Source organism: Manacus vitellinus, unplaced genomic scaffold, assembly GCF_001715985.3.
Source record: "Manacus vitellinus isolate BGI_N305 unplaced genomic scaffold, ASM171598v3 scaffold_51_pilon, whole genome shotgun sequence".
NCBI lineage: Eukaryota > Metazoa > Chordata > Aves > Passeriformes > Pipridae > Manacus > Manacus vitellinus.
Window position 1 is genome coordinate 3,962,974 of NW_021940620.1, and position 17,460 is coordinate 3,980,433.

General features: G+C 45.8%; 1 protein-coding gene across 1 annotated transcript in view; it reads right to left on the reverse strand.

Annotated features, from left to right (window-relative positions):
- The window catches only part of COL23A1 (collagen type XXIII alpha 1 chain), a 173,575-nt gene that overhangs the window by 17,794 nt on the left and 138,321 nt on the right, over positions 1 to 17,460 (reverse strand). Inside the window, exons 5-7 of the mRNA XM_025896000.2 lie at positions 8,307 to 8,333; positions 6,409 to 6,435; positions 5,710 to 5,736 (exon numbers count right to left, since the gene is read on the reverse strand). Of these exons, the coding sequence (XP_025751785.1) occupies positions 5,710 to 5,736; positions 6,409 to 6,435; positions 8,307 to 8,333 (81 nt within the window). The remainder of the gene's footprint in view (positions 1 to 5,709; positions 5,737 to 6,408; positions 6,436 to 8,306; positions 8,334 to 17,460) is intronic.

The window sequence follows — 17,460 nt, forward strand, 5'->3', positions numbered from 1 at the left end:
CATGGGAGCCCAGCAGTGGCTCAAGCTGGGGAGCAGTGGCTGGGGTGGCAGCACTGGGGAAGGGACACCCTTCACCCTCCTCTCCCTCGGGGGTGGGAACTGCCCGGTGTGAGCTCGCTGCGCATCTCCCGTCCTTACAGGGGAGCCTGGAGGTCCTCTTGGGCCATCCTTTCCCGTGTCACCAGGAGGCCCCCGGGCACCTGGGGGTCCTGGCGGACCAGGGGGGCCCGTGGCTCCATCTCGACCTTGGTCACCCTGGAAGAAGTTCACACAGACACGGTGAGATGAAGCGGCGTCGGCAAGCGGTGGCTGCAGGGTGCCCACAACACATGCACTGCATCCCTGGGCCACCAGCACCCTGGCCTCTGCTGTCCCAGGGGAATTTAGTTACAGCTGCCAACTGGGGAGGTTGAAAGTGAGCTCATGGCCAATTTATGCCCTTTGGGTCTGATTCCTTAACCTAGATCGTGCTCAAAGCCTTCCAACGAGCTTTTATCTCATTAAGCCCTTAGCAAGTGACTGTCTACATGGAAACTACCAATTCAACAGCACCCAGAAATAACTCAGACCCACAACATGCTGGCCTGGAGCATGCACACACTGCCACAGCTTAGTGCACCACACCAGAAAAGCCACACAAAAAAAGGAGCAGTGCTTAGTCTCATCCTTTAAACACAGCCAAGGCCATATATTATCATCCAGAGTCACTCACACCCTGCATTGCTTGGGTGCAGAGGAAAAGCAGCAGCAGGATCTCTGTGTGGCTGTGAAACTTTGGTGGGAGCATCCTGAGGGGCTCCATGACCGAGTATCCCAGCCCAGCCCCAAGGCCAGGTCCATCCATGTGGCTGCACAATGGAAAGCCTCATGGAAAGGCAGCCTCATAAATCTTTTAGCAACATCTGGAAGAGTCACCACTGAGGCAGTAAGAGGGCTGTATTTAATATGTGGTTCACCCTCAAATCAGGGACAAGTGTGGGATTTTTCAGAAGTCCTTAAGTGACTTAGCAGCACAAATCCCACGGCCTTTCAACAGGATCTGGGCTCCTAAATCACTTGCACAGTTTTTTAAAAAACCCTATTGCAAATGCTGAACACTGCAACCAATTATGTCAAGTCTCCCACTGAATTTTTCCTAATTAAAATGTCACATTTAGAGTATCAAGGATTTAGCTTACTCTAGTTTTAATGTATTTTATTTTACAGTACCTGCACTGTTCATATCAACATTTATAGGACTTTGCTGCTTGATTCCAAAATCTCACAAAGAAGCAAATGCTAAAACCCATTAGTTTTTTGTCTCTCTACTTTGACAAACACCTGCCCTAAACTCGGATGGGGTTTCACTCAAACACACCCCCACTGAGCATCTGTAAACACAGCCATGGTAGTGGCAATTTAAAATAGCAATGGGAAGAAACAGAAGCAGCTCAAAGAATCACAACAAACCAGCAGATTTGGTGTCTACCTTGAGCATTCGCCGACTAAAGACAAGCTGATCATTAGCCAGAAATCCGTGATTGAGGTGGGGGAAAACCATCTAGCCAGGGAAAGTGGGAGGCAGAAGAAGAAAGAGCAACAGTTTAAGGTGAAAGCACAGCAGAAGAGTGGGTTTTAAAGGCTACATCAATATATAACAATTTGTCTTTGATAATTAATTGATGCATGAGAAAGAAATAGTCTTGGTAGCCAGCAGTGGTGGTTTTAAGGTTCTGGATACACTGGACCTTGGTAAGCAGGACACAGACTGAGGGAAACAAGTATTTTTTCATGAATTTACTGCACAATAGGACATCCAAAGCAGCTGGGACAAGAATTCCCCTACTGCAGAATAAAGAGCATTATTCCAGTAAACCCCACAGGGGATATATCCCAGCATTTCCCTGAGACCAAATATTATATTTTGTTTTCAGAGGCTAAAATGAATACTGATGTATTCCCCAGCCTGCAAATTGCAGATAAACCTCTCAGATTTATATGATGCAAAAACAATGTATTTAGACCATGTCAGTAGTCATTGCTATTGTCTTTTAGCCTTTCCCCTCATCATCTAGGGAGAAACAGTAAGACACTTCCTTTCTCAGGGCACCACATGCAATTCCCTTTCCTCCACCAACCCATCCCTGCACACATCCATAGGATAATCAAAGGGGTGGGGTGAAGCCACAAGAAGCCCTGGGAGAACACAGAGCACATCCTTCATGAGGATTTTTGGAGATTTCTAAGGAACAAACCTCTTTTTCAAATTGCCAAGGAGCTTTTAAGCCTTGCACACCAACAACAGATAACCCCAAACCTCAGTTTTAGTGTAAATAGTGCAAGGGCAAGGCCACCTCCTCCTCAGGCTTAGCCACAGGCATGCACAGGAACACTGAGCTCAGATGTTTTATCACCATCTTCTCAAAAAGAGAGGGGAAAGTAAAGTCAGATGGAAAAAACTAACCAGCCTGAGAAAATAAACCCCTCCCAATGATTTTTTTCAAACTACAGAGAGAGGCTTCAGCTCAGCACTCAAATACAGCCATTTCTGGGAAGAATGTCACTGAAATCCTGACAAATTGAAATTAATGGGGACATAGACCCCTTGCACTTGGCCAGACCCTACAGATACTACAGAAACCACCAAAAAGACTCTACTGAGAGCACAGGGTTTTGTGGTAGACACAAAAGACACAGTTCTATGGCTTATTATGTTCATAAAGATACACAAGGGCATAAAGTGGGATTTTCATAAAAGCCCACAGAGCAAGGCAGAGACTGAATTTTTTTCCTTGCCCCTCAGACTGGTGAGCACCATCCAAGGAAGGACATTCCAAGCCCAGCCCTAACTGTTTTAGTATGAAATAATAATTTGTGTTTCCTCCAAGGCCAAACACCCCATATCCCACCAAATCCAGCCAGTGCACGTTTAATTTTAAACAGTTCCTGTTACTGACAGGCCCATGAAAGGTGAACAGCTCTGAGAGACATTAAATACAGACACCACCCCTGGTTCAAGAAATGCCCAGGCCACAGATAACCAGGATCCAGGAGAGGGGTTAATTGTGATGGAGCTACATGTTCCTGCTCCACATTTCCCAAAGCAACTGGTTGCAAGGCACTGGGCTAACTGGCCACTGGGTCTGACCCCATGGAGCAGTGGAATGTTAGAGCACTGAAACCTTGAGCACTGGTAATTTCCAGCTTTAGACAACTCCATTCAGCCACTTCAACATAATGCTCCTAAGTAAGCAAACAATAAAATAAAAGCATCCAGAGGTGTCTGTTGACTGTCACAGTGAGCTCTGCAGGACACTTCCTATGCTGAGTTTTTATCTGCAATTTGAGCTTGGCAGGCACTTACAATTTTGCAGAAAGTAAGAGAGAAAAAGCTCCTTTTGTGGAGCAGAGCTGCAGAGCTGGTTCAGCCACACCAGCGTTCAGCTCCCCCAGCAGCTCAGGGTGCAGGTGGTGCTGGTGCCATCTCCATCAGCACTGGCCATCGAGCAGGCCCGTGCCACGAGGGTCACTGCAGGCAGAGCATTTCCCTCACCAGCTGCAGCTCATTTCCCCCCCTCGGGAGCAGTCCCGGTGCTGCTGCCACAGGCACGGTGCATCCACCAGCCCAGATGTGCAGAGATTCATCAACCCCATCGTTTGTCTGAACATCTGAGCTGTCAGTAAGAACAAGATCACCCAGCTAAGGTCATAAATCCAGAGCAGTCATCCCGGTGCCGGCTCAGGGAGCGAGTCTGGCTTATAAAACCGGTCCTTTTGGGAGGTGTAGCAGAATACTTGATGTTGAGTGAGAAGTACAGGCACAAATACCAGGGCACAGCCTTGGCAGCATCCTGCCTTGACTGCCTCCATCCTCCCCAGAGCAGAGGGGTTCTGTTACTGGTTTCTCCCTGTAAATACACCTCCATGAATTCCAGCAGTGTATTTGGGTACCTTTATTCCCCATCCTGACCTGTGAGGCTGCACAGCATCCTCCCTCATGCTGTTTACAAGAACGAGCATTCAGTGATTAAGACAACCCAATGTGATCTTCCTCAGCTTTCCAAAATCACCCTCCAACATCCACCACCAGGCACACTCAAACATGTAATAATCTCTATTTTTGTCCATGCTTGTGGCAGGTGTTTATTACAGACAGAAAGAGAAGCAGTGCAGACATGAACATATTCAGTAGCTAATCCCCAATTGCCATCACCTCACTCCCACGGCAGACAGTCCCTCCAAAGTTGCCCCAACCATTGTTCTCTTTTAATCTGTCATTCCTAATGATGATATTTTAATGTTCACTGACACAGTCTATCCCCACTCCACCACCCATAGACATGAACATTTACGAGGGAGAGGGCACTGGACATAGTCCTATAACTATAATTTATCCTCCCGTTGATGCGATGACTTGCATCTTTCAAAATCAGCTAAACAAAGCCACCACTGAAACTGGAGGAAGAAGACAGATTAAATTCAGAAAAAAAAAACAATCTGGGCCAGATGGTATTAAGAAGTTTCGCATCCAATTCACAACCCTGAGTGTCTGGAGAGATAAAGGAAGCTATTTTCAAAGACAGGCACCTGTTTTTAGATCTACTTGTGCCTGGCTCTGCCAGGCTTGTTTCTCCCTCTTTCCTCCCAAATCGTTTTTGAGCCTTTTTCTTACTCTTGTGCAAAAAGACATAAATAAATCTACAACTAAAGCAAAATCTGGACAAATGCAGATCAGGACAAAAAACAAAACATAGAAAAAACCAAAAAAACAAGCACTTTTTTCTTGGTAAATTAAAACATAGGACAAGTGTTACCTTGGAAGCTGTCACCTGCCCCACAATTCCAGATACAGCCTGTCCTGGAGCATTTCCCACAGCAGCATCTCCTCAGCCATCAGCCCCAGAAAGGAGTGAAAACTCACACCCCTGTGCTGCTGAATCACCTCTTAAAGCCTTTTCTGAGTATGTGGGTGGGCACTTAGACAAAGTGGAGACCTTAAGCTGAGCCCCTCCTTAGCCACACAGGGCATAAATCTATCAGAGAAATTTGAGGGGCTCTCAGACCCCAAGGGTGACATTTCCCAACACGCCCAAGGCATTTGGGAGCCGCTTCAGAAAATGACGCCAACTTCCAAAAGTGACTTCACAAGGGAGAAAAATAAAGATGTCTCTGATGCATCTCTGCCTGACATTAACCACTGAGGCCCTGGTTGTGTTTCCAGCAATGATGTCTAACCCTACCAGCCAACTTTTTTACAGTTACTTTAAACCCTTTGTTTCCAAAGGCAGCCTGGATATCACCTGTGTGCCACCACGCTCCCAGGTGGGGGCTCAGCAAGACAGGAGGAACATTCCATCCTGCACAACACTGTGCCTGACCTCTCCTTGGGGCACCAGGCCCTACCATCATGCAGTGGTGCTCTAATGCCAACAGATAAGGAGCTCAGCTTCAAGAGAAACTATCTCTGACACTGGAAGAGGAAATCAGGGATAAGAAAGTTCAGTAGAAGTGAAACCCTTCACGAGGAACCCAAGGATCTTCAAGTCTTTTTTTCCTCATGGCCAAAGTGAGGAAAACCACCACAAAAGAGCTCCAAAGGCAAAATTAAACATTTCCAGAATTGTTACCATACCTCAGTTTGCAGCAAAGCTGCACACAAAGCCTTGTTTTGTGCAGTGACTAAACCCAACCAGACTTTGGAATAAATTAACGTGCCGTGTCACTACTTACCCTTGGGCCGACGTCCCCTGCTTCACCCTGCACATCAGGCAAAACAGCAAGGTCAGCTGAGAGTTCAAATGTCAACCCACAAGGACCAAGCACAGGGTCAGCTGGATGTGGGTACAGCACACAAGGGAAGTGGCAAGAGTGTTCTATTGCTTAATGTATTCAAAACCAGGGAGGAGAAGGGCTCGAGACAACACAATAGGGAAGGGTTCTGCCCTGGCAGGCGATGAGACACATAATAAATCAGAAATAGCAGATTGTTCCCAACTCTAAGGCTCCCCTAGCAACTGCTTATGTCCTACACATGTGAGAATTATCTTCACTTTCAGTACAGTAATGACTTCCTTTGGCCACTCTCATGTCATGCAAACACGGAGCGATGGAGCCCAGAGCTCCTGGAGGAGCCAAGAGAGATTTATGCCAATCTCGTGACCCTTAAGGGCTTACCAGAAACCCTATAGTGTGGGTGAGCTTTAAGACCACACTTATCCCTCCTAGTTTTTTGCAAATTCTTCCTGCCCACCCTCCTTCCCTTCCTGGGGCTTTTCCAAGAGCAACCTGAGAACCCACTGTCAGAGCTCCAGGTCCCAACAGAACCCAGCGTCACGCTGGCATACTGGGGCAACATGAACTGAGAAAATTACAGCAGCAGGAGGATATACACCAGCTTCCCCAAAAGCCATGTGTTAATGCAGCCTTTACCTTTTCCCCTTTTGGTCCTGGAGGTCCCTGGAAACACACAAAAAGGATCCAAGTTAAGGAACATCAGAATCATCAGTGCACGTGACACCAAACACAAGGAGATTGCATTCATCAATTCACAGACCAGAGCCATATTCTCTATTATTTTAAAGCATACATGCTATTCTTTTAAAGTTACACGCTGCTTGACACAAGCAGCACACTTCCAGAAGAGCACCCATGAGGTTCTGCCTGCTCCTGCCAGGACAGAGGATGGAGAAGGGACAGGGCAGGGCAGGCAGCATGACAGCCACTTGCAAACACGTGACTCCAAATAGATGAAAAGGATATCTTGAGGTATTAAATCACTTCTAGAAAAAACACATGCTCAGCATATCATTACAACAATTATACATCTGTTTGAAATAAACAGGGAGGACGGGCTGCTTTCTTTGGCCTATTTGCTGAAGGCATCATTCATCTTCCCTCTGAGCAGCTGCCTGTAAGACAGGCAGAGACACACTGCAGCCCCAGAGAGAACCCGAGAGCAACACTGTGATGTGCCTGCTCTGCATCCTCCTTCCAGCACAGAAAAATACTAAATCTCAGGGTTCAGACCAATTCAAGGAGTTTGCTGAAGCAGGACCCAGTGGGATGCAGTGGGGGAAGGTCAACAGAGAGGTCAGCAGTGGCAGATCTGCATCCCCACGCATCCCTCCCACTGTTAATTGCTCTCTAAGCAAGGCTGCTGGTATGGAAGAGATCATGAACAGTCTGCTTTGGCTCTGGCTGTTTGATAAATTTGCTTTTTCATTGAGGTTTTCCCTGTCCCTCACTCAGGGTCTCACTCCTGCCCGGTAGTGGCACCCTGGGTGCAGGACTGTGCTCCCAGTGTCCGACTGTGCTCCCATCACGGGGTTTTGCTGATTCAAAGCTGAGCCCTGAGCACCACAGTGTGAGCTGGCCTTCCTTTTTGTTTCATTTCTAATCCTTTATTTCTAGATTTTATTTACATTTGTTGTCTTCAGGGGTAGGATAAAAACCAACAACAGCAACGTACAGCTTTAACAGCACGTCTCCTACCTAGCTAGAAATAAGTGTCTGGAGTAACTTTTCAATTGCAAAGACTGAATGACTTCTGCCCACATTGAAATCCCAGCTGCTTTAGGACCATAACTATAAAAGATTTCAGATTGTGCCCTCTAGGAAAGGTAGTGCAAGAGAATGGGGTTTGGACACAAAACATGGAACTGTGACCTTCTGTAGGAACCATCCAGCAGAAGGAGTTGGAGCTGGCCAGAGTTCAGCTAGCATGAAAGTAAAAAAGTCTGGGTTTCTGTAAAATAAGTAAGAAAAGAGTGGAGCACCTGAATATCCAAAGGGCTTCCAACAAAAAAATGAAGTCAAGAAAACAGCTCATAAAATGAAGTCCAGCTGTTCCAAAAAGTATTGCATGGACACTGTGCACTCTTCAAGTAGTTCCAACCTCAGCTCCTTTGGAGTGAAATGGAACCCACTTTGGGATCAATTATTTTTATGGTATCACTTTGTAGTGCCAGGAGCACACAACCAAGATTACTGACTTTGCTTCTTTGAATATGCTACTGGAGATTATTTCCCAAATTTGGCCTGATGCCCATCTGCAGTCTCTGCTCACTGAGTTGGCACAGGAGGGGAAGAAGCAGCTGAGATGAGCTGACAGGTAAAAAAAAAAGGTCACCTATAGCTGTGCTGGCCAGCCCTGGCTCAGAATTCAAACTTGCATGTGTTACAGACCATGGAGCTATTTCCCAAATACAATTTTCTCCCTTAAACTGTTATATATGTAGTAATAAACGAGTAGTAGTTGACATTCTGAATATTTATTGCAGAGCAGCACGAGCAAAGACATGCTATATTTGGCACCTGGTGCTACTTACTGGTTTGCCATCCAAACCAAGAGGCCCCTGGAAAAGAAAGGAAAAGAGAGTATTATTAAAATACATAAATAAATGATCAATTTACAAACACAACAATATCAGGCATGCTCTGAAAGAGGCTCTACTTACATATAGCACAATCTTTGGCTATGATTCTATGATATACCTAATCCTTCATCCATGCAATCCAGCAGGAAGGTTTCAGGGAAGTACAGTAAGAGGCATCAAACAATTTGCAGATTATGAAGGAGCGTGAAAGGAAGCGACAGGATTAGTGACAGGGATGAGGTGACAGTGCCCTGGCACAACACTTGGGACTCCCTGAGGTTTGTAAAGTCAAAAGGAGCAGCAGTAAAACACCCCTGATTTGGGTAAACGGAGCAGATCCACGAGTGATTCACATCAACCTCGGACCTGAACCATTTGTTTTTGCCGAAGGACTTGCTGAATCTCTACCAATTTACCCAAGATGTGATGGGTGATGGTATCAGCCATCACCCTCAGTAAAGTCTCACTGATGGAAAGAGGTTTCTTGCTGTGGAGAAAGGGAAGGTGCATCTGCCCCACGGGCTGACAGCTCTGTGCTTTGCTCGCCTGCAGTGACACAAAGCTGCAAGTGCATTTGTAACTGCAAGACCAAGCACTTGGTTACCCCAGTTCTTCCCCAGGTCTCCCCTTCCTAGGGCTGCTGCCTGGTAAATCAACATAAAAAATGGTTATTTCCCTGCCATCTCTGGCATTTATGCCCTTAATTAATGTGAAGCCACTGACTGTTTTTGGGCCATAGGAGACTTTGCTTTTGAGAAGGGATGTGTGTGGGGAGGAAGCATAGGTGCTCTAAGCTGCCCCTGCCCTCAGCTGCAGCTGGCACACAGGCACTTGGGGATGAAGAAACACCCCCAAGTTACGGTAAATCCCAGAACTGAATCCCCACCAATCCACAAACCTAACACCTTTCCTCATTTAAGCCCAAAGAAGGCTCAGCCCTGCAAACTGTCCCTGAAGAGACACAGCACGATGGTTGCAAGTCAGCAAAGCCCTCGGTCAAAGCTTTCACACCCAGATTTCCAACGTGTGCTCCCGTGCTTCCCTGGGCAAGGATCCATCCTGGAGGGATCAATGTCCCTGTGGCAAAGTCTGACCCAACACCACAGCCCAGCTCTGGTGAGCTCAAACCCAACCCAGCCTTGTTCTTGTCCCCTACCTATGGCAAATCCAAGGGCTGTGCTTGCACATCCTCCTTCCAACATGCTGGGCTGAAACATCTCCCACAATACAGCCCTGTCAGCTGGGGGGATCTACCAAAGCAAACATAGTTTGGACTGTGGGACAACACAAGGCTAAAGCACCAAAGGTCTCTGTATTTCTTAGGGAACTGATTAGGGTGACTCATTTTTAGTTTAGCTTCTATCTGTGATGGGGAAATTGGACAAAAGAGACAAAGGTGTGTAAGAGGAGGCCAATGGCTGCACTAAAAAGAGCATCCTTCCAGCTCACAGCCATTAACAAGGAATAAATCAGTCTGTAATGGCTATGGAATAGGAAATCCTGGGGGACACAGCTCTGTTAGGAAAGAGGTAAATCCAGGTGGCTGAACACTGGGCAGGGCATCAGTACCTTGGTCATAAGGGCTGGGGCACCTGTATGAGAGAAGTTCACTTGAAAATAAATGGGCATTTCTTTACACACATGAGATTTCTGAAGTTATCAAACACAGTTTACATTCACCATGTGATGTGTATTATTTCTCATAAGGAGCTACCAGTGCAAGTAGCAGCAATGAACAATATAAATAAAGCAGTTGTGTCTGTCAGCAAGCAAAGGCTTGCAGGTCACAACCAAACTACTTCTTCTTCCCCAATGCCTCCTCCCTACTTTATTGAACCTCAGTTGCTTGGATTATAACACCTGGGAAAGGCATCAGGTCCATGGAGCTTCTTTTCTGAAACTATGATTGTTTGAGGTGATTCACCTGCAACTCCCTGTCCTCCAGAGGGCAAGACATGGGACCTGAGCAGAGAACTGGCTGCACATTCAACTTCTCAGAGGAGTAGAAGTCCCAGATTTTATTTATTTCTAATATACAATACCAATTCATCAGCTTTTAGCTATTCTTGTATCAGTCCACAAAAGGACATCCAGAAGGAAAAACAATGGCCTATTCAGAGGATGTTTGTTTAAGGGAAAGTATTTAATGCTTGAGAGAAACAATATCCATCAGGGTTTCAAAGGGGCTCCTGGCCAGCCATGGCACTGAATGGACAAGACTAACACAGACTTTTAAATGTCTTGTTAGTCTGGGCTGGGGATTTAATTGTCTCTGCTCTACCTGCCCAGCCAAATGTCTGTGTGAGCAAGGCAGGGCTCCTGAGAGGAGCCAGGGGATTGCATGAGTAGAGGAGGAGAAAGCATCTGAAATCTGGGCTGACTTGACTCCTTGTAAATCTCAGGAGTACCCATGTGTTGAGATCATTATTGTCTTTCATTTGAATCCTCCTCCACGTCATTTTAATTAAAGATTAAGCAATCTTCAATTTATTTAATAAACAAGGAACAGGAAAACAACGAGTAACCCCACATTCCCCCACTCAAAAAACAAAAATCACTTTCACTTAAACAACCAGCACAAAGTCTATGAAAAAGGTGAGTTTTCTGGACACCCCAAGTAAGGGAAAGCTTCACTGTGGCTTTGTGCTGTGCTTTTTGCCCTGGGGCAAATTTCACTCATCCTTCACCCACTCTTGATCACAAGTCTTTAAATCACACACACAGTGATCACACTTCACATAATTCAGTGCTCACTACTTCAAGGGGGGATGAATTTTCTGCCCAGCACAAACCTGATGCTTTAAGACAAGGCAGAGGAAAAAATTCAACCAATTTCCTCCAAAACACAATCCTGACCAAACCCATCAGTGCACTGGCCAAGTGGGACAAAATACATTGATCTGGGTGCTTTGAGGAAGATGACACTGATGGGTTAGCAGGGAGAGCTGGTGAATGGGGCAGGGGGGAGTGACAATTGCAACCACATGCCATGGTTTGACCCCTCACAGAGAGTTACGTAGGCACGTGGTGTTCCTGTGGGAATAAAGATCCAGTGGTGCATTCCCCTCTGCCATCACCTGGGTGAGGACATTATTTGTACAATGATAAATATTTTATGGTATACACTAATGATATATTATTTAATGACGTCTTAATAACATATATCACGATGCTGAGAATGCAGACAGCTCTCAGCTGGAGCTTGAGCAGAGCTTGTTACTACATCATGTACTCTCCATGCATGCCTTGGTTTGGCCACACAATATTTCAACTTCAGAGTAAGGGGCTACATTTAGATATGTTTGAAAACAAATTCCAATATTTTTCTTCATTTTGTTTCACAGTAGGAGCTCAGAATTCTTGATATATAGCACCAAAATGCCACCCCTCTTTGCAAAAATGATGTTCACCCACTGCTGAGATCAGCTGAAGGCTTGAGGACAGCTTTGAGTTCACCAAAAAAGGACGATGGGGAGCTTGCAAGCTCTGATTCACATGCAAAAGCTCTTCCAATAAATAATAAGCATTTCCCACATATATCACTCACCTCTGGCTCAGAGCAAGCAGAGGTGCCAGCCTGGCTACCTGGCCCTCTGCCTTCCTCCTCCAGTGCCCTTCCTGCTGCTGGCAGGGAGGTACTTGCTCTAACAATGTCACAAAAATTTTAAAGGGAGGGAAATATCTAGTGAAAACAAAGCCAGAAATTATTAAGAGGACAATCCTTCTGAGTTTGGAAATCTTCTCTCATGGTTATTTTTAATGTTTCCTGCTCTGCTAAAAATTAGCAGAGGGGTCGGAAGGAACCCTGCAGTCAAATTTTAACAAGCTCAAAGGGCTGCCTTTCAATCTCTGTCTCTGTGGTTTCAAAAAGGGGTAAAATCTTACATTTTAAGGAGGAGGAAAGTGTCAGAACAAAAGAGCATGACGATATTTTAGTATCCCTGGGAAGGGCCCTGGGTCATTAGGCAGCATGGTCTGCAGCAGAGCCAGGGAACAGGGACCATCCCTTCCTATAGGCCACGCTGTAAATCCTCGGGGCGGGACAGCGTCTGCTGGCAATGCGGTTCCTTGGCACATTTTTGTGTGAGAAGAAAGCTCTGGCAAAAGCTGTGGCCAAGCCTGCCCTGCCAGACCCGTCACAAGGAAAGTGCAGGAAGGCAGCCAGGTGGCTGTGGCTGCTCCCAGCTTCCCAGCTGAAGGGAAAGGGGAGAAAAGGCACAGGGAAATGAAGAATGAGCTGCGAGTCCTCTAAAGAGCAGCTGAGATTCACTGGCACCAACTGGGAATAAGCTGAGTACAAGAGACATGCTCTGGCATGTCACCTCACCCCCAGTTGCTGCTACTCCCTCCTCCCTCCCTGAAGCCTTCAGGTGCAGAAGGACCATTAACCCTTATAAAATAACACATTTCTACTCCATGCAATACCACCTCTGCTACAGTAAACATTTGACCTTCTAAATACATTTAAGTTATTGCATTTTAATATAGTAAATATTTTTTATATTTTACTATTTACCATTATTATTTATAATCATAAATAAATTTACTACTGTTTTAAAGACCTGTGAAGGGTATGGAATTGGTCATGTAAGGAATTATCCCCCACACACACACTGCTGTGAGCCTGGACAAATCCTTGGTGGGAGGTTCCTCCTGCCTCAGCCCTGACCTCTGGGTCACTGGTGTGAGACCCCAAAATCATGTTAGTCTGCAGCACAACACAGCAATGGACCAGGAGCTGTCATATTTAAGCATTAAGATAACTTATATCATGATAGTTTCATGTTTAACTTTATATAGCATGGATGGCCTCACCAGAATGGGATGGGACTGCTGCACAGGGGAACAGCCCTGCACTTAAAAATAATATTTTTTCAGCAAGAACAACATTATTAAAAATCCTTTGCTAATAATTTCCTCTGTCTCTTTCTTTCAAAAAAAGATATTTCAGTATTTTCAAGCACAAATTCCCTTTTGCTCCATGACTACATGCAAACCAGAAAACCACTTTTTCATTACTAGGTGACAGTTTTTGCATTGTTTAGGGGGAAAAAAAAATAAATCAAAAAACCAAACAGCTTCTGCAATTTTCTTCCAAGCACTAAACAACAATGTTCATGGGACATGATTATTTTTTAATGTTTGCAAGACTAATTGTTTTCATTTGGAAATAATTTACACATGCAGGCCGCATCCTGCCTGGCCTCAGAGCCAGGCTCTCCTTATTCAGCTAAAAGACACTATTTCTTTTTACAAGGAATGGCAATTACGGGGTTCCCAAAATCCATCTCCCTGCAAACCACAGCTCTACATGTAACATCCAACTCCAGCCTCGGGGGAGATCCTAAAAGGGCTGCTCTGGGCAGTGGGATGAGCTGAGTCCCCCCTGCCCACAGAGTCCTCCAGCTGCAGCAGCTCTCACCCCTCTCCCAAATTTCTTTCCAAAAAGACCACCTGAGCACATCCCATGCATTGCCCACAGGATCTAGAGGGGCTCAGCATCACCAAAGCCTCAAAATCTCCTCTGAAACAATTCTCCAGAGGGAATCATGTCCCACAGTCCGGGCTGCCAGCAATAAATCCCCCAACAGAGGCATCAGGTAAACGATGCAGAGCAGTCTGATAAGAGCCAAGTGTGTGTTAACAAGGCAACCAAAAAAAAACAACCCTCACAAATCTGTGCTCTATTCCAAAAAAAAGATCTGTCCTCAGACTCCTGGGAGGCCTCTGCCCATTCTTTGATGGAAACGGAGCAGAAAGGAGCAGTAATTTGCTAAAAACTTCACCCATAATGCAAACCAGATGTTGGGGCTCTGCAAGGGAGCTGGGCTGGTCCCTGCTGGGCGTCCAGGGGCTGTGAGAGCCCATCTCCCTTCCACAGGGCACGGATGCTTCCAGCATTTCTGAAATCCTTGGGAAACAAACAAACAAACAAACAAATCCCAGAGAAAACAAACACAAGCCCTATCCTCAGAATGCTTTTGGGCCCTGTCCGCTGTTCAGCCCCTGCTTTGCATCTCCAGCGTGGCCTCACCAGAGCACTTCAGTTCCCAGCTGTCTTCCAGACATGACAACCACGTTCATCAGGGTTTCAAGTGGAGATAAGGGACCTTTTCCCCTGCAGGAGCTGCCTCTTCCTTAACCACAAGATGTGCCTTCTTCCATCTGTGCACAGAGCTCCCTCCTTGTTTTGCTGGATGTCTTCTCAAAGACGCTCAAGAAAATCATCTGGAATCAAATCTAGCACTGACTGGTGCAGAGGGGTGGGAAACAAACACTGGGCTGGAGCTGCACGGGGCACTGCTTGGCTTTTTGAGGAATGTCACTTGGAGATGCCAAAAGAGAGCCAGTTTGTTCACTCCTCCTGACATGAACTGCAGTGATTCCCGGGCAGATGGGCCAGCTCACCTTATCTGCTGCCGAGCACCAATCCAGAGGCACGAGCTCACTCGTCTGTGCATCACATTGCACCAGTTTTCTTCCAAAACAACAGAGTGCTTTCAGGAAAGAAAGAGTCCCCTGACTTCCCCAAGGTTTCTGAGGTTTAAATCAGTTCCATGTGTCCTGTGCAACTGCTTGCTTCAAGATCTGATGTCCAGTGGGGCTTTGGATTTATTTTTTTTAATGTCCAGCTACGAGAGGAGATGGCCTCTGTGGTGGGAACGCAATTTTTAAGTTGGTAAGCAATGGCTTTGGAAGAATATTGGCATTTCAAACAAACACTTCAGCAACTTACTGACTTTATGTTCTTTCCTCAGCAGTGTCAGTCCTGGCTGACAGCTGCTGTTTGGATTACCTCTCTTTGGTGGCTAATGAGCAGACTTCCAAGTTTTCCTCAGTGTCTCTCAGTCTACACACCAAGCCTCAGTACCACACAGCTGTGCCCAAATGTACTGGAGAGAGAGATGCAGATCCACCAGCTGCACTCACAATCAAAGCAGGGAACCAGAGGAAAAGCAGCAAAAGAAGCCAGAAACCAAATCCCTGCCCTGCCTGGGTGATTTAGGCAGCAAAGTTCTCCTTGCCATTGCTGTCAGCCAGGCCCTCTCCTCTCTTGTCCTGATCCAGAACCACTGGAATCACAGAGGATAAAAAAAAAAAAAAAATGCATCTGCAATTCCTCTACTGGGTGGGATATAAGACAATTTTTATTATCCCTGTGGAAGAATTAGCTCAAAATCAAAAGGAAAATAAAGTGTTGCCACGAAGAGCTGGTCTTCACAAAATCATTGTTGTTTCCACATCAGAGAGCCAGTAAATGGATGTAGCAGGAAAACACTGTGGATCTGCTTTCCCTGTTTAAAGAGGGCTTTCCCTCTGGGCAAATAATTATGTGAATTGGCCACAAAACTGATATTAAAATAAAATGAAAAAGACTGGAACTACAAAGTTTACCTTGTAAAATGAATGTTTGTAACTTCTGTCTTTTGGGCCCTTACTGGGAGAGGTATGTGTGCAGATGACTTCACACACAGGAGATCCTCCTTGAAGTCTGAATATTTGTGAGTAAAGATACTACTGAGAACAAACACACAACTGAACCCTAAATTACAAGTATGACCTTGATTAACCTGGCTAAGAAAACTAAATACCTTAGCAACAGAAACCCTCATCACACGACACAGTATTTGAAACTACCCAAGTCCAGTGATGCACAACCAGCCAAAACACCCATGTGATGTACAGGCAATCCATGTATGTGCATGAGCTACCACCCAAGGTCTGGAAAGCATCTGCCCACTGCAAAAAAAAAAAAAAAAAAAAACACAACAGGAAAAGTTTGAGATCCACACATGCCATGAGATCTGACCACATAGCACGGTCTCCCCTATCTCACATGGGATTTCTGGTAGCCCTCCTGAAGAGTTAAAACACTGCCTGATGCTCTGGTGTGGGCACAGAGCAATGCAGGACTCCTACAAGACACTCTCCCAGGCTGCACCCTGAGCACACCCAAGCAGGACTTGGAGATAATTGCACAGATGGAGGCAACACATGGAGTCATCAGGCAGTTCAATTCTAAGTTACTTCTACAGTTCTCTCGTAAAAGTAGTTTATTTTTAATGTCACATCTGGTTTTCTGTTGATGCCATTTCCAAAGTGCTCGGCTGAGCTTTGGAGCTTTCTGGTAAACTCTGAGGAACCACAATGGCACAGAGGAACTGCCCCCAGGAACAGGCTCAGGCACATGTTCCTCGTTTCCCACACCTCATCCTGTCTGCATTCATAATACATTTACGGGTCACACACAAAAAGCTTGCACAGACTTTCCCTGGCTTAGTTGCCCACACTAACCGAAATCCTTAACGGCTGAATGGGGAAAAAACCTTGAACTCCACTGATTATGGCCAAGGTCTAGAGCTGTGATCAAAGTCTCTGTTCCAGTGCTCCACTGTGCTGGGTTCTTGCAAGTTAGGGAACCATCTTTCCTTCTACATGTGCTCCGTCAACCCTCTCACAGACATCAGCATAGAAAAACACATTTGGCTTCAATTTATGTCTCGATAATTAATTAAAACCAGAGTTTTACCATCCTTACCAGTTCATTTCTGGCTTATATGTTACAGCTGACTTCAGTGGATAACTGGATTTTCAACACTGCAGCCAAAGGAATACATCAGCTCACTGTCCAAGGCTCCTAAAAGAAGTTTCTGGAGATGCTGACCTGCATAGCTCCAACAGCTCCTTAGCATGACCTGGACTACAAATACATGAACACAGCCTGTACAAGAGTATTTCCATTCCAGCTGAGCAATGATTCCCCAAAAGGAGTGCCAGCCTTGAGCAATGCCTGTGCTGCGATTCTCTTTCACAATAAATCCATTAGTTGATTATATTGCTGTAGTTACCTGTGACTAGAAAAGGATGCAATTACTCATAGAACCATAACATGGTTTGGGTAGGAAGGGACTTTAAAGATCATCTCGTTCCAACTCCCCTACTGAGGGCAGGGGCACCTTCCACTAGCCCAGGTTGCTCCAAGCCCTGTCCAACCTGGCTTTGGACACTTCCAGGGATGGGGCAGCCACAGCTTCTCTGGGCAACCTGTGCCAGGGCCTCCCCACCCTCACAATAAAGAATTTCTTTCTAACATTCAATCTAACTC